Source organism: Podarcis muralis, chromosome 10, assembly GCF_964188315.1.
Source record: "Podarcis muralis chromosome 10, rPodMur119.hap1.1, whole genome shotgun sequence".
Taxonomy (NCBI): domain Eukaryota; kingdom Metazoa; phylum Chordata; class Lepidosauria; order Squamata; family Lacertidae; genus Podarcis; species Podarcis muralis.
This window is the reverse complement of record NC_135664.1, coordinates 58171702-58196174: the sequence shown is the minus strand read 5'-3', so window position 1 is coordinate 58196174 and position 24473 is coordinate 58171702. Positions and strand designations below refer to the sequence as shown.

The 24473-nt window shown below is 43.9% G+C and overlaps 1 protein-coding gene across 1 annotated transcript in view; it reads right to left on the bottom strand.

Annotated features, from left to right (window-relative positions):
• B4GALNT3 (beta-1,4-N-acetyl-galactosaminyltransferase 3) overlaps positions 1 to 24473 on the bottom strand; it is a 75501-nt gene extending 51028 nt beyond the window's left edge. Inside the window, exon 1 of the mRNA XM_028746629.2 lies at positions 23712 to 24473. Within this exon, the coding sequence (XP_028602462.2) occupies positions 23712 to 23859 (148 nt within the window). The 5' untranslated portion in view covers positions 23860 to 24473. The remainder of the gene's footprint in view (positions 1 to 23711) is intronic.

Sequence of the window (24473 nt, the reverse complement as noted above, 5' to 3'; positions counted from 1 at the left end):
AGAACAGGACTGGAGCCTATTTTCACAGCTCACACTTACATAATTATAAAATTATGAAAGGTGTGGAGAAAGTTGATATAGAAAAGTTTTACTCCCTCTTTCCTAACACTAGAACTCATGGACATACATGGAAGCCAAATGCTGAAAGTGTCAGGATAGGTTACTTTTTAAAGTACTTCTTTCACACCCACCAAATCCTCCATAGTACTTGAGCAACAAGTGATTTCTGCATCGCTCTGTCTCAACATCTGGCTAGCACTTTGGACTTGCCTTCTCATTTGTGCCTTGGTTCTGCCTCCTGTCTTGCTCTTTGATTTTGACTATTCACTTAGCCCTATCGCCCCTGGTTCCTAAGTTGCCAGCTCACTTGCCCACAGTCGAAGCCTATGTTCACTGTACCACAGCCAGAAGTACGCTATGCACACACCTAGCAACCAACCAACCTACTTTGCCTACAGACAAAAATGTGAAAGAAAGAACCTCAGGAGCTGAGATTTCTCATTAACCCTTTATAGCCCACGGTCCACAGTCACCCCAGTTGAAAGAAACCGCAGTTGGAGCATTTAAAGACTCGTTTACACAGCCAGTCCCCCCCCCCTTTCTTATAATGTGGTGATTATGATGAAGGTACTATTCCAGACTGAACTTCTCGTGAGGATTTTGGCAGCAACTCCTCTTACTAATGGTCTGGCATGCATAAATGGTCAAACCTAGAGAACAGTTGGTCCCTCCACCCTCATTTGGTTTTATTGCAATTTTATAGGTTCCAAATTCTGGTCTGAAAAGGCTGTGAGCCATGCCCAAACACATGATACTGTGAGCAAGTTTGCTACATATTCACAGGACCCAGAAATGGTTTTTTTTTCCTTGGCACATTTGTGACCACTTCAAATATAATATTTCTAGTACATTTAATGAGTGGAATGTCCCTTACATGCACAAGCATTCTGCATTCCTATGGTAATAAAGGAAAATAAATAGCCTTCACTATTTACTCTTTTCAGTGAATGCTTAAAACATTTTTGTTTAGGTGAGGCTATCCAGAAACATTGATGTTGATGTGTCTTATTCTTTTTTCTGTTAATTTTAATTATATTTTTAATTGTTTTTAACTCTTCTATTTATAATTTTATCACACCTTATTTTTATGGTTGTAAGTTGTTTTTAATTGTTTTCAATATTGTTTTTAAGGCTGTATCCTGCCCTGGGACCTTATGGTGAACAATGAGCAATAAACAAGAAGAAGAGAAGAAGAAGAGTTTGGATTTGATATCCCGCCTTTCACTCCCTTTAAGGAGTCTCAAAGCGGCTAACATTCTCCTTTCCCTTCCTCCCCCACAACAAACACTCTGTGAGGTGAGTGGGGCTGAGAGACTTCAAAGAAGTGTGACTGGCCCAAGGTCACCCAGCAGCTGCATGCGGAGGAGCGGAGACGCGAACCCGGTTCCCCAGATTGCGAGACTACCACTCTTAACCACTACACCACACTGGCTCTCAAACAAACAAATAAATTTTACTAATTCTTACAAACCCCTTAGAGGTTTTACTTTAATCAAGCAGTGCATAGATTCTGCTAAGTAACAATGCAATAAATACTTGTTCTTGCAATATTTTTCTCACGCCAAGCCATCTTCATTCTTGAAAACAAAACATACTTGAGGCTACAAAACCTGTATGTAGTGTGGATTTGTAAAACACTCCAGCTGTTTCCTTCTCTTACAACAATTGATAGTGCTGAATTATCTGAGCCGAAACTGAAAATTCAGCTCTACTGCTGGATTTTTTTGCTTTTAATTCACTGCTCAGGGCTAGTGATGCGTAGAACTAATACATTCATGTGTCTCAAATAGCGTCAGACTTGCTGGTCAACATGCCAACAACAATAAGTCAACTCAGAGTCAAAGTCTCAATGTCAAACGAGACGAAGTTGGACACACTGCTTTTGGCATAAGAAGTCATTATGCTCAGTGCTCTTCTTATAAAAGGTGATTTTGTGAAGTAGCAAGTAAGTTGGCAAGCCAAGATGATCATGGGTCATTTGCTACTTGCTGTTTCAGACCTATCAATGCCTGTACATGAAAGTTGTCTTTCCTGCAACTCTGGACTACACAGAGCAAAAAGAGAATAGGTGTTTGCTGGAGACTTTTCACAAGAAAAGCTGCTAATCTTGCAAGTTTACCTTCAAGGCAGACTTTTGTTACAATTGCTCAGCATATTCAATGCAAAAGGCAGCTTGTGTGTGGACCTTCTGCCTCTGCCAGGCTGTTGTGGTATTTGAACTGGAAAACTACACCCACTAGGTCAGTTTGCTGGGCTGGTTGTGCAAACCATAAGCACAATAAGGTTCCCGGAGGTTATTTCACTTTGGTATACACAGCTGCAAAATTACTACTTCTGTTTTCTTATTCATTGCTTGCCTTGTTATGCAAACAGATCACAGCAGACATAATCCAAACAAGCACTGAAGAATGGGGAAACGTAGAAGAAAAGCACCATAAGTTGATAACATAGGCAAGTGTTTAATATGAATTATGTACAGATACTAAAGGGCAGATTTCTTTATAAAGAAATCGGAAATGAACATTGCAAATGTCATAATGGTACCATCATCCTTGTCCTGTCTCCAATGTCCAAAGAGAAAGATTTTCGCTTTTTATTATTACTAAGAACAGAAATACATTGCAAATAATGACAACTATGAAGGATTTTAAAATACAAAGCCAAACAGATACATTTGCAATTCCGACTGTGCTTCCCCCCCTCTCTCTACTGTGCCCAACTGCAAATATTAAAGCTCCCTTTAAATACTAGAGGTGTTCATTGGCTCAGTGTGTAGCCCAAAGAGCAAGGTGAGCGAGGGTGATTTGAGTCATGATCTCACATTGCTGAGTTGGATTGTGCTGTTGACAAAGTGTCTCAAGGCATCTTAAAGTGGATCAGAGACCCCCTAAGCTTCTGAGTTGTTCTCTGGTCTCAGCTTTTCCAAAAAATTAAATGCATTACCCACTTTCTTTTTCTGAGAAATTAAACCAGACTGACTGGAGAAGCACCCAAAGCTTGAGAGATTAGGGGTTGGAATCCTTCCTTCAGAATTTATTTATTTTTTTAAGCTGAAAGACTTTTCTTTAAACAAACGAACAATTGAAAAGTTCTCTACACTGTTGTTGTTTAGTCGTTTAGTCGTGTCCGACTCTTCGTGGCCCCATGGACCAGAGCACGCCAGGCACTTCTGTCCTCCACTGCCTCCCGCAGTTTGATCAAACTCATGCTGGTAGCTTCAAGAACACCATCCAACCATCTCATCCTCTGTCGTCCCCTTCTCCTTGTGCCCTCCATCTTTCCCAACATCAGGGTCTTTTCCAGGGAGTCTTCTCTTCTCATGAGGTGGCCAAAGTATTAGAGCCTCAGCTTCACGATCTGTCCTTCCAGTGAGCGCTCAGGGCTGATTTTCTTAAGAATTGAGAGGTTTGATCTTCTTGCAGTCCATTGGACTCAAGAGTCTCCTCCAGCACCATAATTCAAAAGCATCAATTCTTCAGCGATCAGCCTTCTTTATGGTCCAGCTCTCACTTCCATACATCACTACTGGGGAAACCATAGCTTTTACTATACGGACCTTTGTTGGCAAGGAGATGTCTCTACTTTTTAAGATGCTGTCTAGGTTTGTCATTGCTTTTCTCCCAAGAAGCAGGGGTCTTTTAATTTCGTGACTGCTGTCACCATCTGCAGTTCTCTACACAAAAACCCCCAAATGCATCTGCCTGATTACCGGTAATTAATTTACTTTGGGGCAGGGGTGCTCCTTTACCTGCAAATTTCATCCACTTATGTGAAAAGGAAAAAAGTTGTCACCGTTTTTAGATTCCCCATTATAGTGTGTGTAAAACAGAGCTTTAGATTTAACAGACCAGAATGAATCTGAATGAAATGACACAAGCAGATCCAAAACAGATTAGGCTTCTTCCAAATGCTGCAGGTACAAGGCAAATCTTGTGGTCACCTCAGACTTCCATTACAAACATACACAGCAGTGTGGGGGGGGGGGCACTTCTCCACAGTACAATCCCAGCCACTGGAGCACAGATTTGAGTATTCCAAAGGAGTGCAACAAACAGAACTTCGGTAGTTTTTTGTTTTTTAAAAAATCATTATGGTATAAAACTACTGTAGGGTTCTGGTTTTAGATTAGAATGTCTGGGACGAAAACTGGAAAAATGATATTTTTATGTCTTTTCATCATGTTATAAATACCCTAACGGTTCCTCCCTTGGTCTCCATCAAAGAAAATGAAAGGATTTTCCTTAGTTAATTAGAATGAAAATTGCATGGTGCTGCAACTGGGAAGGAGAAGCTGTTATCTGGCCAGACAGATGAATGTCTAGCAAAGCAGCAAGTAGCACACTTCTTTAAGGACTAGCTCGTATGTAAAGTTTGCCTCCAATGAAATGGTTTAGGAACCATTTCTGTGGATGTATGCATATGAACAACGTCATGTCTACACTGGGTTTTTCAGATTTTCTGCCTCTTTCTGCTTATAGTTCCTACTCTTTGTTCACTGGCATCTTTAAGAGGATGTTGTGTGTATTTTTCCTTGTGGTTCACTTGTGTTGTCTCTTACAAGCACAAATCTTAAATGCCACAAGCTATCAAAAAATGAAGTGACATAGAGTCTGAACAACAAAACGTATCCACATACTCAAAGAGCTCCATTGTTTGGGCCTTGGTGGCACATCCCTAGGGGTGTTGGAGAATTCCAATGGAAGTGGAAACAATGCTTATTCGTGCCATGTCCGGAATGGAACTGAATCCAGCAAGTACAGTACCAATTATTAGTCACTCTTGCTGTTCTTTCCAGTCCACAAACAAAATGTAACTCCCCACATTTCAATTGCATCTAGCACTTGGACTACTGTAATGTGCTCTACTTTGAAGGTGACTCAGAAATCAACTACTCCAGAATACGGCTGCCAGACTGATGACTGGGAATGGCTGCCAGGGCCATATAACACCAGTCCTAAAAATCAACAGTGGCTCCCAGTATGTTTCCTAGCACAATTCAAAGTGTTAGTGTTGACCTTTAAAGCCCTAAATGGTTTCAGCCCTGTATACCTGAAGGAGCGTCTCCGCCCCCATCGTTCAGCCTGGACACTGAGGTCCAGCTCTGAGGCTTTGTAGCGGTTCCCTCAATGTGAACCAGGCAGAGGAGCAATGGTTCCCTCATTACAGGGAACCAGGAAGAAGATCTTCTCAGTAGCCGCACCCACCCTGTGGAATGCGCTCCTGTCAGATGTCGAGGAAATAAACAACTGACTTTTACAAGACATCTGAAGGCAGCTCTGTATATGGAAATTTTTAATGTTTGATGTTATTATTAAAATGAATGTTCTTTGCACTAAAACAAATATTGAAATGAATGGTCTTTGCACTAAAAGAATTGATGTGAGAAAAATTACATCATTAATTGCATTAAATTCATAACATAAATTAGGATAAATAGCAGTCAATGAAATGAGCAATGCAGTATTTGCTGGAAACAGAACTGCAGCAGAACAGAAGCAGTTCTAACTGTGATGATGGCAGGTTGTAACGGAAATCCCTGTCTTCTTACATCCTTACACATATTGCAGTCACCCTTTAAAGGTTTCCATGGTAAACATGTGTATGTACCTTTGAAAAATGAGCTTTTCATTGTTTTCATTTCATGTTGTATGACTGAAGGCTCATAAAGGCCAAGAAGCTGGTAAATTCTGTAGCTTTTTAAAAGATATTTTCCAGACATCACAGCTAATATTTGAGTAATTTCTCAACCACTGAAGTTGAGGAACCAGAAACTATCAACAGTGTTGAGGGTCTTAGAAACTGTATGAATGTTAGTAAACTGTATGAATGTTAGAATGATGCAGGATATGAAGATAATATGGCATTAGTGACTTAGCTGAAAGGACCATGTAAAAATTGGTTTTCAAGAACAAAGGTGAAGTTAGAATAATGTTATGTCAAACCTAAATAATTGATAACAAAGGGGAAACTTGGAGACATAATAGTTGGAATGTATAAAATGAAGTAAGATTTGAAAGAGGGTGAGGTATTGCTGAACAAGATTCTGTAAAAGGGAACACAGAAATGGGAGACGTGAGGAAGTCTGGAAAGAGGGTTACGAAAATAACATTTTTTAAAAAAAGTTGGTTTTTATGTTTTTACTTCCTTTTTCTTAGGTTTTTTCTTATTGTATTTTTTATTTTTTGACTTTTTTGACTGATTGTGATGGTGTATTTTTCTTTTGGTTGTGAATGTGAAGTTTGTTGTATTGTTTAAAATCTTAATAAATATCTTATAAAAAAAATAAATAGAACATCTGCTCCCTACTGTCTAGCTTGGAATCTCTTCAGTCCATCATCGACCGATTCTGTCCCCTTGTGCTTAAGAAACTTTCACATTTTTTAAGCATAGATTAAAACACAGCATCTTCCAAGAATGAACAAGTACATATTTATTTTAAAAAACACACATTCCCCCCCACCAAAAAAAAAACTTGCTCAGCCAGAGTGAGGTAAACTGGCTTCCTTTAAAATCCCACAACGCATTGCTGGCCAAGCCAAATATAGACTGCTGGGAGTGTTGGCATCCATCCCTTTGCTCTGACTAGTAGACCACACCCTTTCACTTGCACCCATCAGCGAGTTTGGCTCTGGCATAAAGGACTGCACAGCTGGCTTTCAAACAAAAAAGGGATTATTTAAAGTAGCAAAAAATATCAGGGACAGTAAAAACCATCTGTAAACTCTGTTATTGGAGAGCAGGGATGAGTCCACATGCATATGTTCAAGGGCGAATGTTAATGGACTCAAGTTTTAAATATGTACAACAGACCTCCACAAAGTTGAACATAGCCCATTAGTTACATCTGGCACCCATCAAGAGCTTGATAAGTGCTCCTTGCCCGAGACTGAGAAAGAGGTGGGGGGAAGAGTGTGCCTGTGTCAGTCAAGCACTTGACAGGCAATAATAAGACATGGCTGGTAGGAGGGGTTTCGTATGGTGTGCCCAAGACTAAGCAGGTCCCATATGCCACATGGAAACGCATACTGAGTGACAAGATGGAGGAGGAGACAGAGCAGAAACTAGTGTTCCCAAACAGCTGCAAGTGAAAACTATAAGAACAAGATTTATGCCATGGGTCAAACTACATGTTTCATGGGAGATCCGAAGAATGGATGCTTTTGAATTATGGTGCTGGAGGAGACTCTTGAGAGTCCCATGGACTGCAAGAAGATCAAACCTATCCATTCTTAAGGAAATCAGCCCTGAGTGCTCACTGGAAGGACAGATCCTGAAGCTGAGGCTCCAATACTTTGGCCACCTCATGAGAAAAGAAGACTCCCTGGAAAAGACCCTGATGTTGGGAAAGTTGGAGGGCACAAGGAGAAGGGGACGACAGAGGACGAGATGGTTGGATAGTGTTCTCGAAGCTACCAGCATGAGTTTGACCAAACTGCGGGAGGCAGTGGAAGACAGGAGTGCCTGGCGTGCTCTGGTCCATGGGGTCACGAAGAGTCGGACACGACTAACTGACTAAACAATTACAACAACATGCGCTATAACCAAGGTTTGTTGCAGGCTTTCAATTATGGTTTAAAGTGATGTGCAAACAAGGCTACTATGTGCTAAAAAGGAGGGAATCCAGGTACTTTGCTCTCTGGGATTCCTTACATATTATTTTCCCTCTCCCAAATATTTGGAAGTTCAGGACAGCCACTGCAGGCCTTTATATCTGTGTCAGGTTTCTTTCAGGAAAGCCCTATAGCATTCCACACATAAGCATATCAGCTGCCTGCTGGCATACTTAGGGAGCTCAATGGAGAAGGTATTTACTCCATGCTATGCAAGACAGATATAGCTTGGCCATTCCACTATAAACACAAGGCTACCACTGCAGTAATTTGTTCCCAAGGGCTTTCCTATGGGACTCTTAATGTCCTTGAGAAAGGCACTCTCTTTTTCCATTTGGAAACATGGAAGGCTTGGAGAACTTTGAGCTCCTTTCTGAGAGGAGATCTTATGTCGTTCTCCCTTTCTGTCTTACCAGGCCGGGCCGGGTCAGATACATGGCTCTTGGCAAGAAATATCTCATCTAAATTTATCACCCAGTTTTCCACCCAGGCAGCTTAAATGCTCTGGGAAGCTAGGCAATGTGAGGTAATGATTGGGAGAGATTATTTCTTTCTTCGAGCCGCCCGCAAGGCCCACAGTCTGCCCGGCTAAATATAAATCTACTTCTACAACCACAAAGTAAGGAAACAAGCTTGCATTCTCTGTGCCTGAAGCAGGTCTCGGGGCCATTTTAAGCATTGCACAGCAACAAACCTGGGTTTGCACTGTGTATACTATACTTTCAACAAGAAGTTTTAACTCCTTGACCTGTTTATTATCTATATATGTTTTATTTGTCACACTTTTTGCACTGCACAAATATTCTGAATCAAGTTTCACAGTCAGTATACTCAAATATTAAGTTTATATATTAAGTTTATAAACTTTATAAACTTTATTCATTAAATTTGTCTGCTGATGTTCATCCGAAGAGCACCGAATAATGGTTCACAACATAAAAATACAAAATGAAAATACCAAATACATAATAAAGCAAAAGCAAAACAAACCAATAACCCCCTCCCCCTAAATACAGTCGTATCTTGGAAGTCGAACAGAATCCGTTTCGGAGGTCCGTTCAACTTGGAAAATGTTCGAAAACCAAAGTGAGGCTTCTGATTGGCAGCCCAGTGGAAGCTGCGGAAGCCCTGTCGGATGTTCGGGTTCCAAAAAACATTCCCAAACCGGAACAATACTTTCGGGTTTGCGGCATTTGGGAGCCAAAATGTCTGAGTTCAAGGACGTTCGACAACCAAGGTATGACTGTACTTTAAAAAGTAGTATGTGACATGGGCTTCATTCAACCCTGCAGAAAGATGACTTAGCAGTCCCAGGGGGTACAGATAAGCCCCAGGCAATCCAACTCCGTCAAGAAGTTGTCATATCTGATTGGCCTGCACTACATGTAATTATGGGATTTCCTTGCTCTGCCTTTTGTGCAACAAGGTGAAATGTCAAGAGATAGGGGGTTGATTGAACACGACAGCATTTTTTTTTTCATTTTTTCATGGATTTAGAACAATTATCTATATACTGCCTCCCCAAAACTCAAGGCAGCTTCTAACAACAACATCCAAAACATCCAAAACAAATGTTAAAACAAAGATCTATATGGGCCAGTAGGCAGGATTACCAAGGAAAGGGAGGAGAGGACTGGAATATCTTTACTGTCGCATCTTCTTTCTCTGAACTAGCCTATCCAATTCCTATTTCCATCCCCTGTAATAAAGGTGCCTCCACCCTCAAAAAAACCCAGACACATACTCAGTTCAAAAGCTATCAACAGTCATACTAATCCAGTTCTGCTGTAGCTCCTTATTTGTCCTAAAAAGAAACAGAAACAGAAGATACAGCTGTCTGCCTAATCACCGGTGTGGAAAAGAAGCAGGTCAGTGGGCTGCTTCATCACAGGAGCCCAACCAGCCAGGATAGCTGCACCTGAGGAAATGTGGGGCTGGAAAGGGGCTGCTAAGATCCAGACTAACCCATAAACCTCCTCATTGCTTGTAAGCCTCCTAGGGAGGCAGGAAATGAGGTTATTGTAACTGCTGAGTGCTCCCAGGAAAAGACTCCCTGGAAAAGACCCTCAGTTGGGAAAGACTGAGGACACAAAGAGAAGGGGACAACAGCGGATGAGATAGTTGGACAGTGTTCTCGAAGCTACCAACGTGAGTTTGACCAAACTGCGGGAGGCAGTGGAAGACAGGAGTGCCTGGCGTGCTCTGGTCCATGGGGTCACAAAGAGTCGGACATGACAAAACAACAAAGGGTGCTATATGGGTTCATTTCTTTCACTCCCTCCCTCCCTCCCTCCCTTTGAAGAGCAGGTCTTCTCTCTTCTGGTAAGATCGAGAAGGAAGGCCAGTCTGTGCCTGAAAAAAGCAAAAGATGGCTGGATGACCACCGAGGGGGGTCTGGGACCCTGGGACTGTGACAATCAATAATAATAAATAAAAACTTGAAAAGCAGATCATGTGAAGATCCTTTAGCAAATTTGCAAGATGAAGATGGGGGTGCCATTTTCCTGCCTCGAACTTACATTTCTGTAAGTAATCTTTCAAACGTATGTAAGGTCTCAATGTTTTTCAAGAAAATTACCCGTACTGTTTTTAATGCTCCGTCGCACACAGCCTGATGCTTCACCCAATGGACATTAATCAATTTTAACCTCTGTCTCTTCATGTTTCATTCATATTCACACCTGCTTTGACTATTATTTATTTAAGGACTGATCCATCTGAGCACCACATTGGAGCTCAGCTGTGGTAGGAAATCTGGAACAAGGCCACTTTGTGGAATTTTGCAGAGCTTCTAAGATGTTGTCGTACATGGGATCTGGCTGTCCAGAACTACTCTGTTCCATTCCCCCAGGCACAGTGTTGCATCTGGGCAGCAAACAGAGTCCCAAGGGAGTGCCAAAGCAGACAGTATTCCAATGGGCTGGCAGGATCCGAGCCTTCAAGCTGGCCTGTGTGAAATCTGGAATGAAGCCCACTAGACAATGACTTCAAGGCACTTCCTGCGAGTGATTTCAACCATGGCTCTTCTAGTCTACAGTTAAAAAGCACAGGACTGGGTATGGAAGTCCAAAGGCGATCCTATTATAGTATATTTATAGTAAAAACAAACAAACATTCATTTACTCTTTATCTTATTACATGCCATGCAACCTAAGAAAGTGTAGATGACCAGTTACCCCTGCAGGCACTGATCAGCCCTGGCTTAGTTTCAGCAATGTGGTGGCCTCATGTCATGGCAGTTCTCTGCTTACTACTTAACATAAGAACGTCATTCTTATGTGTAGACTAAGACCTCAGTATAAGGCAGAAAGACAAGAGGGGTCCAGATGATCTACCCACAATTAGAAATAATGTGTGAGGAGGGTTTCAGGCATCAGACCCTCCAAGTGTCTCTATTTGCCAGGGACAGTCCTGTATTTACAGAAATTAATAAATAATAATAATCATAATAATAATTTATTTATACCCCACCCATCTGGCTGGGTGAAGCTGCCCCAGTTTCTGATTTCACCCGGCTTTTCCTTATAAAGGTAAAGGGACCCCTGACCATTAGGTCCAGTCGTGGCCGACTCTGGGGTTGCGGCGCTCATCTCGTTTTATTGGCCAAGGGAGCCAGCGTACAGCTTCTGGGTCATGTGGCCAGCATGACTAAGCCGGTTCTGGCGAACCAGAGCAGCACATAGAAACGCCGTTTACCTTCCCGCTGGAGCAGTACCTATTTATCTACTAGCACTTTGAAGTGCTTTCGAGCTGCTAGGTTGGCAGGAGCTGGGACCGAGCAATGGGAGCTCACCCCGTTGCAGGGATTCGAACCGCCGACCTTCTGATCGGCAAGTCCTAGGCTCTGTGGTTTAACCCACAGCGCCACCCGCGTCCCTCCGCTTTTCTTTAAGACATCCCTATTTTCATCAGAGAAATGTTGGAGGGCATGAGGAGGTTTATGGGCTAGTCTTACCTGTGCACATAGTGGGCACAACATCATGTGTTCAAGGTGTATTGCAGGCATCTCCAAACTCAGCCCTCCAGCAATTCCCATCATCCCTGACCACTGGTCCTGTTAGCTAGGGATGATGGGAGTTGTAGTCCCAAAACAGCTGGAGGGCCAAGTTTGGGGGTGCCTGGTGTATTGGAAGGGGCTTCACTTCAAACCAAGTTACATGAACATGGCTATGTTTAGCCACCACTCTACAATGCTGAGTTAAATGCCTGGATAAAAGGCCAGTCACTCACTCTTCAGCCTAACCTATTTCACAGGGTTGGTGTGAGGATAAAAATGGGGAAGAGAACGATAGAAACCACCTCAAACTCCTTGGAGGAAAGGTGGGATATAAATGGAATAAAATAAAAATATATAATAAGTAAGTCTTGATAAAAAAAAACCTTGGGGTTGTTCTCACTTTCCAGAGAGAACAAAGCGAGGACAAATTTTGCCTGGAGCCATTGATTCATAATGCTTGCCAAATAAAATTTTAAAAGCCTCATCCTATTAATTCTGATTCCGCCCCGCCCCCCTGAGTCGCTCCTTCTTAGCTTTCTTGGTAGACCTTGTGTAAATCATCAAAATAAAAACTCCACAAGCACTTTTGCTGTTTATTTAAGAGTGTGGGAAACAAAGCCATGATAAATACCAGGAAGCATGTGGGGGGGGGGGGGGGAGGACACCAACCATTGGTGTTTTTTTTTAAATCCCCACCCATTCACATGCCCAGACAACCCTTGCCCTGCACATGCCTTCAGTCTTAGAGTTAAAGCGGCAGTGTAAGTAAAAACCAACCCAATCTATGCCATCCTCCTGCCTGAACTTGCTTGTGGAAATAAATGTGAACCTGACACACATCATCACTCTCCAGAGATGTTCCCAGTCACCTGTGCAGCATGCAAGCACTAATTCATCAAATTCCCCAGAGTCATGGGGTTTACATTTTGTTAAAGGGCCACAAGTGGAGCAGTGACAGGCTTTGGGTTCTCAAATTCCAGTGGCACCCTGTGCAACGCAAAAAAATGGGGAGGAGGATTTCATGGTCCATTCTACGGCATTTTTGGGCACCCCTTGCAGGACAGTGGCCAGTGCAACAGCACTGGTTGTACTACCCTAAAACTGTCTTTGAGTGGATGGAAATAATATGTCCTGGAAAATATTACACAAGTGGGATTTTTTTTTTTTTTTTTTTGCTTTTTTTTTGCACTCTCATCTACCACAGCAGGCTGTGTAAATGAACTATTGTACTTCCACTTCGTTCACTTTTAGTAGCTACTGGGAGGGTTCTATCCTGATTCAACCTGTACTACAAGGCTGCTGGGTGCAGCTCTGTGCACATTTGCTGGGTGCAACTCAATGAAGCACATTTAAGGCGCCCCGCCCCCTGATGTGAAAGGCCAAAAGTTTTAGTCCGTGTTGGATTTTCTTGAAATTGAAAAAACAGCAACCCACGATTTTGTGTGTTTGGAAGGGGACCCTTGCAAAAGAGGCACACTAAAATAAAAGAGAGATTGCACAGGGCCACTGCATGTAAGCAATGAAAATGTAAAGTAGCTGTCACAGGCCCATCAAGCAGAAAAGTGTGGTGTGTGTGTGTGTAGGGAGCAGGGCTTAACTCATTTATAACTATATTTTGGGAATCATAGAAATAATAGAATTGTAAAGTTGGGGCGCGGGTGGCGCTGTGGGTAAAAGCCTCAGCGCCTAGGGCTTGCCGATCGAAAGGTCGGCGGTTCGAATCCCCGCGGCGGGGTGCGCTCCCGCTGCTCAGTACCAGCGCCTGCCAACCTAGCAGTTCGAAAGCACCCCCTGGGTGCAAGTAGATAAATAGGGACCGCTTACCAGCGGGAAGGTAAACAGCGTTTCCGTGTGCTGCGCTGGCTCGCCAGATGCAGCTTTGTCACGCTGGCCACGTGACCCGGAAGTGTCTCTGGACAGCTCTGGCCCCCGGCCTCTTGAGTGAGATGGGCGCACAACCCCAGAGTCTGTCAAGACTGGCCCGTACGGGCAGGGGTACCTTTACCTTTACCTTAAAGTTGGAAGGGGCCCTGCGGATCATCTAGTTCAACATGCAGCTGTCCCGTGTGGGGATCAAACCTGCAACCTTGGCCTTATCAGCACCATGCTCTAACCAACTGAGTTTATTCACGTTCTTATGTAGCTGCATTGTTTTATACTTTCTGGGCGTCCCACGATCATTTTATAAAGTAATTGTGTTCTACATTATAAATCAAGCACTGCTAGTTGTTGTTTCTTTCTCTGTTTTCCAATGTGTTTCTTACCAATAAAGAATTTGGAATGGCACAAGTAAAATTTTATTCTGAAAGTGTGGTCCAGGAGGAAAAAAAGTTTGAGAACCACTGCCTTAAACTGTATTTACCTTTAGACTGCAAAGAGCGAAATGTCTCTTTGCAACTGAAAGGATTGTGGGAAGTGGGTGAAGAACTGGCCAGAATTTATGAGTTTGCTCAAATTCTAACCACTGACTGTAGAGATTATGGGGGGGTCTGCCTCCCCCCAAACTCAGAACAATATACTCTGGGGATATGAGATGATACAGATGAGGACAAAGACCTAGAAAGGAAAAGGCTATCTCTGCCTTTGTGAAACCTGTAAACTATTTTACCTTAGGGTATTGGAAGCTCTAGCAAGTAAGTTCATAAAAACATTTAGTGTTAGCAGTGATTAAGCTCTGCTTCAAGGGTGAGAAAGCCCCCGGGGGGGGGGCCTTTAGAAGAGTCATTAGCACTCTTTCTGATGCGCTCTTGTTTTCTTCATAACAGAGTCCACAGACTGACTTGCATACTGGGTGTGACTGTATTGTAGGTGAGCTGCCACTATGCTTAAGTTTGGCAATACTCAGAGTGTCACAGGCCAGAGAGAAATATAGCACATACCTTATAAAAAATGCAGGGAAACAAGATGTGGAAAGATGGAAGAGAGCAGGTTTGGACAGGGGCCCTTTTCTTTTCTGTCATTTTGCTGACAACACAGTTTACCCCTGAGGCTCTTTGGATGGGCGCACAACCCTCTGATTGTTTCCTAGGATGTTAATTTGCACAGAAGGAACCTAAAGCACACAAAGGCATATATTTTGCATGTGGCTTTCCATGTCCCTTTCACATTGAAATGTTTCCCTTCCCCTCTATTACAATCATAGTTAAAGCTAATCAGGGCTTGCCCCTAACCATGGTTTGTAAACCCACATTGATCCTTGGTTTTGATGGCTACGAAGACAATCCTAGATTGCTTTCGCCATGTTCACACTGATGCTGATGTAAATAATGATTAAAATAAATCTTAGACAGTATGGGGGACTTTATGTTCAAGCAGGGAGAGAACATTGAAGCTAGAACCTTTGCAACCATGGTGTGTCCCATTATGTCCCTACACAGTAGCTACATGGAAAGCACTTCTGCATAGGCAACAACAGGCAATATCTATTGGTTGTCATGTGTGACAAAAGCATATGCACTAATTTTATTGGGGGGGGGGTTGCAGAAAAACTGTGATGGGCTGTATTTTTCCTGCTAATAAACATGTAGTGAGGTACCCAAACTCATAACCATCACATGTGACAATCTAATTGCAGATTACACAACAGTTCTTCAGTTTCCATGAAGAAATTTGGAGTGGCCCCAAGTCTCCAATCATTAAGACAAAAGTTGTACAGAGATGTTTGGCATTTTTTAATTAGGCCCAAATTAGGCACTATTTGGATGAGTCAGGGGATCTAGTGACTACTGCCTTAGGAAAGACAGTCTGGGTTCAAATGCCAGGTTGCCCACTCCATCCCTATTCCTGAAATATGCAAATAATATTACCTGTTTGACAGGATTGAGTACAAGCCAAGTGATTATTGCAAATCATTCTGAGACAGTCATGCAGATGAAATTCCTCAGATTTGTCAGGAAGACATACATTTTTGCTCAATGCAGGTGTGCTTTTTAAATGCAAATATAACTGTAATATAACATATGAGAAGAGCTTCTTGTTTCTGACCAAATTCATTTCAGGCTCCTCAAAATACTCCTCAGACGGCAGTACCTGATGTGTTTAATGGGTGGAGGCAGCAATTCTTTCAGGCTTCTTACACTTGCATTAAGAGTTTGAACTTTTCCATATGTATACAAACAGTCCAACCTTCTCCAGCAGAAGTGCTGAGTCATCCAGGACCAAGCATAGGAGGAAGGTGTAGCTACAAGACTCATTAAGACAAGTTCTCACAAGCAAATAGATCTGAAGAAAGATATTTGAGATAGCAATCTTAAACTGAAAAATCAAATAGGGAATTTGGCAGATAAACACAGCTCTTTTTTAAAAAATCCCAGCCTTTTGATCGCAATTGATTCAGCAGGCTTTACATGCCCTCTTGCACCCGGGCTGTAGGCAGTTCTCATGCTCCCCAAACCTGGCATAGAGACCCATCTTTTCTCACTGGGGAACAGATGCCTGCTCCCTCGCCAGTATTTCCTAGTGGCAAACCCAATTTTAAAATATGGATTATTTATTTTTATTATTACAATAAGAAGATACTGGCTGGATACTGGTCTTGTGCATATGAGTCACAACTTCACCTCTCCCTTGGGCTCTCTGTGTTTGCTAGAGGTCTGGCACATTTGGTAGCCAGGTGGAAGAATGGAATTTTGGTTCTGATATTCAAGGACCAATGAAACAGTTTATCAATTCATAATGGGATCCTTCCCCTTATTCCATAATGTTAAATGTGAAGCAGTAATGAGTTGACCCCATTGCAGATGCTGCAGAACACTTACAAAAGCCATTAGAAGCAAATATTTCAGTCTTTTGGTGTTCGTGTGAGTGGAAGTAGGAATGCCATAGTAGAATATAATCCAGAGTGTCACAGGAAACCCCCCCCCCCAATCATTCATTTTGTACAAACTTCACACACACACACACACACACACACACACACACTCACTCTCACACACTACATACACTACACTTCTGTTATAAATTCATAGAAAATCAACCATACATCGGATCTGCACCGTTCCACTTTTATTTTACTCCATGTAGGAAGGACTACAAAATGGGGAAGGTTTGATACAGGGCAGCCATAATCCCTTGAGCATATCAACACATACACAGGAGCCCTGCCCAGTTGCTATGCCAACCCTGATGGTCCTAGACAGAAGACCATCAAGGTGACAAAGAACTTGTATATGGGAGTGGATTCAGCACAGACTGGAACAAAGGACAATGATCAGCTCTTCCCTCTGGGGGCAGGAAACTGCAAACTCCCCTTTGTATTCTGGAAAGTACTCATGGGGAGGGGGGAAAGGAGGAACCAGCCAGGTGACAAGATACTCAGGTTACCTCCACAACTCCTCCCTCAACCCTTCCTTTTTGTGATGTAGTCTTAGGGGTGTAGTTTGGGGGATTAAAGGTAAAGGTAAAGGTACCCCTGCCCGTACGGGCCAATCTTGACAGACTTTGGGGTTGTGCGCCCATCTCACTTAAGAGGCCAGGGGCCAGCGCTGTCCGGAGACACTTCCGGGTCACATGGCCAGCGTGACAAAGCTGCATCTGGCGAGCCAGTGCAGCACACGGAAACGCTGTTTACCTTCCCGCCAGTAAGCGGTCCCTATTTATCTACTTGCACCTGGAGGTGCTTTCGAACTGCTAGGTTGGCAGGCGCTGGGACCGAGCAACGGGAGCGCACCCCGCCGCGGGGATTCGAACTGCCGACCTTTCGATCAGCAAGCCCTAGGCGCTGAGGCTTTTACCCACAGCGCCACCCGCGTCCCTCTTTTGGGGACTTCTTTTGTTCTGGGGTCTTCTTTTGTTCTGGGCTTCCATTTTGCTTCATCTTGTGGATGGGAGTCCTGTCACGACAGTTTCCAATAAAGGCCAAGCCTACAGGCTGCTCTTTTGCTCCAAATTGTCCTGGTTGGTGTCTTTGTTTTTTGCCCAAGGGAGCCCTCAGATTCCTCCGTTAACAGGAGTAAAAAATCCAGAGTAATGCTGTGAACGCTAGCACCAAGCTTTTTTTTTGGGGGGGGGGGGGGAGAGCCTGCTGGGATCCCACGCATCCCATGTGCCATAAGTACGTTCCAGAGAAAGTTAAACAGTGAGTGTTCTGTTGCAAACAGAGATGGAAATAATGATCTATAGACTGACTTCCAGCTCTGGAAAATTACTGGAGAAAAATCTACCTTTGGGATGCAGAACAACAAACGCAGAAGGAGGCTATTGCATCAGCAAAGGCAATGTTATAAATGCTGGCTGTTACCCAGTTATGTGTTGTCACTAGGTTTTCCACCTGGGAGACTATAAAGAAAGATTTAACAAAAATAAAGGAGAATGAATAAAATACTGGAAGAACTCCACTCCTAACATCCTCTGTCTCCTTCAGCCTGAGACCAGCTCTTTTTAGCAGAAAACAAACATAGAGCATGCCTGTACCTGTAGAAGGTGGAAATTTTACTGAGTTATAAAATAAAAAGTATTTATAAAATAAAAAGTATTTATTTTTCATTACTACAACTCAAAATAGATTTTTTTATTGGTAGTAGGGTAGCACTGGCAGTTACCTCCACAAGCCACTTAAAGAAACACCTCTCAATCATAAACTAAACACACAAGTTAATTTTCCTCTAGTTTTTGTCAAGTACCTAGAGGATAACATATTGCAATTTAAAAGTGTACATTTCCCAAAATATATTTTGGTTGTAATTTTCTTTAAACCATCATGGTTTGCCCTTATATAACCCTAATAGGGGGACGCGGGTGGCGCTGTGGGTAAAACCTCAGTGCCTAGGACTTGCCGATCGCATGGTCGGCGGTTCGAATCCCCGCGGCGGGGTGCACTCCCGTCGATCAGTCCCAGCGCCTGCCAACCTAGCAGTTCGAAAGCACCCCCGGGTGCAAGTAGATAAATAGGGACCGCTTACCAGCGGGAAGGTAAACGGCGTTCCGTGTGCTGCGCTGGCTCGCCAGATGCAGCTTGTCACGCTGGCCACGTGACCCGGAAGTGTCTGCGGACAGCGCTGGCTCCCGGCCTATAGAGTGAGATGAGCGCACAACCCTAGAGTCTGGCAAGACTGGCCCGTATGGGCAGGGGTACCTTTACCTTTACTTTTAACCCTAATAGAGCTTGAAATAGTAATCCTCGAACTCATTCTCACCAAGGCACAATCAGTGCAGTATTCAAATGTTTGGAGAACCTCATTCTCCTTCACCTTCTTTTTTGGATTAGATAATTGGTAATACGTTTCTCACTTGCTACTGAGCTACAGTTCGCTGCTAACCTTTGATGTAAATGCAACAAGGTTATCTGCTGCCACACAATGTGAATATGTAAATAAATACAGCACACACTCTTCTTATGCCACAACCAATAGTATAATCTCATGGATTTTGATTTTGGATTTGATATCCTGCTTGATCACAACCCTAAGCAGTCTCAAAGCGACTCGCAATCTCCTTTCCCTTCCTCAGGATGCGTCAGGATGAGAACTTGGTTCACCAGATTACGAGTCCACCGTTCTTAACCACTACACCACACTGGCTCTCGTTTTAACTGGTAGACAAGCTGACAGCTGTGCAAAAAACGTAAAATTTTTACAATTGCCAAAAGGGTAGCTGGGAGACCTTTTTGCAAATTTATTACCAGTTTAGGCTTTTGTGGACTACAGTCTGCTTTATCAGATGCAAAAGGGTTAATCGTGTCCACCAGATTCCCCCCATTGTAAGAGAACTTTTATCAAGCAACACTGAATGAGAGGTACATGGTTCATGATTTGAATTACTGGTTTATGAAACATATTGTGATCAATCCACATATTAATCCACATTCAGTCAACCCACTTTTGCAATGTGGAGTTGGCCTACGATATAAATACACTGTGAACCATTCATTAGAGCAATTCAGTACAGTGGTACCTCGCAAGACGAATGCCTCGCAAGACAAAAAACTCGCTAGACGAAAGGGTTTTTTGTTTTTTCAGCTGCTTCACAAGACGATTTTCCCTATGGGCTTGCTTCGCAAGACGGAAACGTCTTGCAAGTTTGTTTCCTTTTTCTTAACACCGTTAATACAGTTGCGACTGTGGTAGCCTTTTTTGAGGTTTTTAAAGACTTTGGTGATTTTTGAAGCTTTTCCAAAACTTTCCCGACACCGTGCTTTGCAAGACGAAAAAAATCGCAAGACAACAAAACTCGCGGAACGAATTAATTTCGTCTTGCGAGGCACCACTGTATCTGACGTTTCAACTCAGGATCACTGAGCTCTCATCCATATTGTTGTTTAATGTGGACAAAAAGCTTCCTGTACCTCCATTAATTCTCCACTGTCCATACAATGTTCTTTTCCAAATCTTGCCTTCCCACATTTCCCCCTCCCTCAATCCAGATGGTCTCACCCTCTCCTTTCCAGAGTATCCCTGGTATGAGAAAATCCAGACTGAAGGAAGGGAAAGTGTAAGACTGCAATGATTTGGAGGAGAACATCTAACAGAGAATTACCATACTTTTCCATGTATAAGACTATGGTTTTTTTACTCTAAAATAATGTTCAAAATCCGGGCTCATCTTATACACGGATAGTATCTCCCCCCATTTTCTTAAGAAAAATGTGGTAATGGAAGGAAGGCCCACATTAAATAACAGTATGGACAAGCTCCGATTAAGCCACCACCATTTTTTCTTCCTCTTCATGATGAAGACTGAAAAAACCCAGGAAAACTGTCATTAGGATCCACCTTAGGCCATGTGACTAAGTCTAAAGGATGATGAATTTACATTATAACCAGATTTCTAGCAAGCTGGTTTTGGCAGATAGTCTGAAGTGCACCGGAGGCAGCAGAATCTATCAAATTTATGGTGCCCTCTTTATGGCCTTCAGACAACCTTGTTTCAATGGAGAAAATAAATTTGTCCGGGTTCAGCTGTGCAGAACAATCCTACACATAATTAGTTGCCCAGAAATAAGTCCCACTGTATCCAATGGGCTTACTCCCTAGTGTTTTACGATAGTAGCTTTGCTATTTTTAAAAGGGTTGCAATGCATGAAAAGGGACGGCTGTGTGAAAGGATGAAGCAACTTTTAAAATACACACACACACACACACACACACACACACACACGTTACTTTGTATTAATGTAACGTTTTTATAAGTAACTGTATTTTTGCAATACTTTCTCTCTAAGCTCTCTGTTGCTGCTTCGGTTTTCTGTGCAACTCTCATACTGTTAATATATTCAGCGGCATAGAAATGAAATAACCAAACATGAATCAATCAACTATATTCTGTCAGATTTGAGTACACCCACATTTCTGGATGCGCATGTGAGAAAAAGAAGGATAGAACTTTCTTTATGTATGCCACGACAGCAGCAAGAATACTTATCGCAAAGTATTGGAAGACACAAGATCTACCCACCCTGGAAGAATGAATGGCAGATGAAGGTGATGGACTATATGGAACTGGCGGAAATGACTGGCAGAATCCGAGACCAGGGAGAAGAGTCGGTGGAAGAAGATTGGAAAAAGTTTAAAGTCTACCTACAGAAATACTGTAAAATTAATGATTGTTAGAATGATGTTGGATAAGAAGTTAAGTGGTTTTTAGCTATAATGCTATATAAGGAATATGAAAAAAATGGATTATTAATAGGTTAAAATTTAAGGTTAAAATATTTTAAGATTAAAGATTAGGATAAACAAAGAGGGAAAAGTTTTGCTGAATTAACAAATTGAATTGGAATACAAAAAAGGGAGGTGTGAGGAGGTCCGGGAAACAAGCAAATGAAAGATAAGTAATGGAAAGATGGAATTGTTTTTAACTATTTTTATTTTGTATTTTTCTTTTTTCATTTTGTAATACTTTGAAAATCTTAATAAATATCTTTAAAAAAGAGAGAGAGAAAAAGAGAGAGGTGCAAATTACCATCTATTTCCCCCTACTTTGGAGATAGGATGCTCCCATTTCAATTCCAGCTGTAAGTAAATCCTTCTAGTTGTCCTGAGTGGTGTGGGACATTTGAAATCGTAATCACCATCCCTGCATGCTCTGCTATATCCTATGGCTAAACTGTCAACACGTGCCTCTTCCGGACCTACTAATTTCACACTGCCTGATGAGAAAGGATTCATCTCTTGTCTTCAGTTGGCAGGTTTTAATTACAGCCCCTTTCTGGAGGAAGGCTTAGCCTTAGCCAAAGGCACATTTGGCTCCCAAGAAGAGAACTCCAACCTTGGGCAGAGTCAAAACGTTTTTGGCTACAGTTCTCCATGTCTTCGATGCGTCTTTAATTGCATGCTCTCTAGCCATGATTTCTAGGCAGCTTCTTTGGAGAAAGATTCACCAAAGGTGCATTTTAACCCCAAGGATATCTTTAAATTTACAGCGCAATCCTACACATGTTCTACTCAGGAGTCCTGCTGAATTCAAAGGGGTTTACTCCCAGATAAGTGGGCATAGGGTTTTCAGCCTTAATTTTGCAAGTCCTGTCCAAATGGGTTAGTCCGGGGACTAAAGGCAATGTTCCAGCACATATAATAAAGCTAGTATTTACACACTTACTGAGCTCAATATTTTATATACATTGGCTGTGTACACACTCATATTTACTCTGCATCCAACGCTTGTTTAGGAAGCGGTGTACACAACATTAGCCACAATCCATATCTATCCTGCTACCGATGCTGTCATTTCTTAGAAAAATAACAAGCTGGGTCAAAACTGAGGAAAGGAACAACTTAGCTGTATTTTTAGCCAGTAATGTGAACACAGCCTTTGCCTCAACCCTTACAAGAACTTTATAGGACTGGTCTGTACTATTAACACACTATTACAGATACTGAGGGCAGAGGTCGAGAGATAGTGGCTTGGTTAAGACATCCAGAGCTTAACCCTAACCCTTAGACTGAGTAAGACCAGTGGTCCATCGAGTTCAGTACTGTCCACACTGCCTGGCAGCGGCTCTCCAGGGTTGCAGGCAGAGGACAGTCCCAGCCCTGTTGGAGGAATGAACCTGGGACCTTCTGCATCCAAAGCCTGAGCATGGATAGCTCAGTTGGGTAGAGTGTGGCACTGATAATGCCAAGGTTGCAGGTTCGATCCCAGTATGGGACAGCTGCATATTCCTGCATTGGAGGGTTGGACTAGATGATCCTCAGGATCCCTTCCAACGCTATGATTCTATGAAAGTAGATACTCTAACACTGACCATGGACCTTCCCCTATGGCTATTCCTTATGGTCAGAGGCATACCTTGGCTCCCTTGGCAAGGACCTGGATGGTGCCCTCCCACCCCTTGCGCCTTTGGCACGGAGATGTATTGGCACCCCCTGCCCCCAGACCATGGACCAGAAACTCAAAAAAATTGCTTTTTGTTGCCTTTCACACCCCACCAGTGGCTTCCTCCAAGGCCCAAAGAAGTGGAGGAGTAGCCCAGGGAGCAAACGGGGAAGAGGCGCTATGCGGCCAACCCTTAAGAACGCCCCTGCTTATGGTTTTTCTCTCTGGCTAGAAGAGCAGTAGGATAGACTCCCTTTCCATTGAGTCAGGGAGCGTGAAGGACTCCATCTCTGGAATGAGCACTCCAGGTAGCCAGCCATTTCTGCCTGGGAGAAAGCGCTTCCCTCCTGACCCTCTCAACCTATGAGTCTAGGCCTTTAGGTTCTAGTTCAGGAAACTTCTCAGCCCTTAACCAACTCACTAACAGCAGCTCTGGCGCGTGCAGGATATCTGCCTCAGAGTGAGCAGCATTGTGAGGTCGGCAGAAGCTGCGCGGTCTGCCTTGCTCCCCGACCCTCACCTGTCTCCCTCTGCGCCCCATCAGACCAGGCACTGTGGCTCTGTTCTAAAAGAAATGGGTGGAAGCACCTGAGTCCGAATCTGCTTGGGAAGCCGCGTTCCCTTCTCCCTAATCCCCAGTGGAACCCCCGAGCCCGAGGAGCGGGATAAGGCTCTCTGCACACGCTCAGAGACACTCTCGCCTCGGTTACGCCCGCCTGTTTTCTAAGATCTTTAAACTCGGCTGAAGTCTTCGTGTGGGAATCCTAAGCCCCAAGGACCCCCTTTCCACTCACTGCGGTTCAAGGGGTGTCCCCCGCCGTCGGCCAAGACCACCAGCTCCAGGTAGGCTGCGCACAGCGCCACGGCCAGCACCCCGAAGACCAGCACCAGGCGGAACCTCCTCCTCAGCACCTTGCCCAGCTGCGACGGGCGGCTCCTCATCCCGCCTCAGGCGAAGCCGCCGGGGAAGACCATGCTGCTGCTCCCGCCGCCGCCGCCGCCGCTTCTCGTTCCGCCGCCTCCCCGCGGCCGGGCGGGAACAGCGTCGCCGGAGTGGCCTCGCCTCACACCGCCGCGGGGCCGCCCAAATTCAACTTCTGCTGCCGTCGTCGCCCCGCCCTCGCTAGGTCCGGTTGCGGCGGGGGGGGACGGACTGCTACGGGGCTGGTCCTGCTCCCTCAGCAGCCCGGACGGTAAGGTCCCCGGCGGCGCCGCGAGAGCCTCTTCGCCCTGTGACGCGCCGCCTTCCCTGAGCCCAGGAGCCACCTTCTTCTCAGTGCCTTCCTTCGCGCTTCTCCTTCGGGTGGCCGGTCCAGGCCCTTCCCGCGCGCTCTGTCTCCCCACAGTCACCTCCTTAGTCGCCTCGTCCCACCTTTCTTCGCCCTCCTCTCCTGGGCTCCCTCTCCCAGAGCCTTCCTTTCCAGGCACTGAGCCCGCTTGTCTTCTCCCTTTTCATTCACACACTCTCTCTCTTTCCCCGCAAACGCAACACCCACACCCGCTGTCTCTCCAGGGAGGAGGGATCTCCGAGGGCAGCCCGCGCGTCTCCTCCTCTG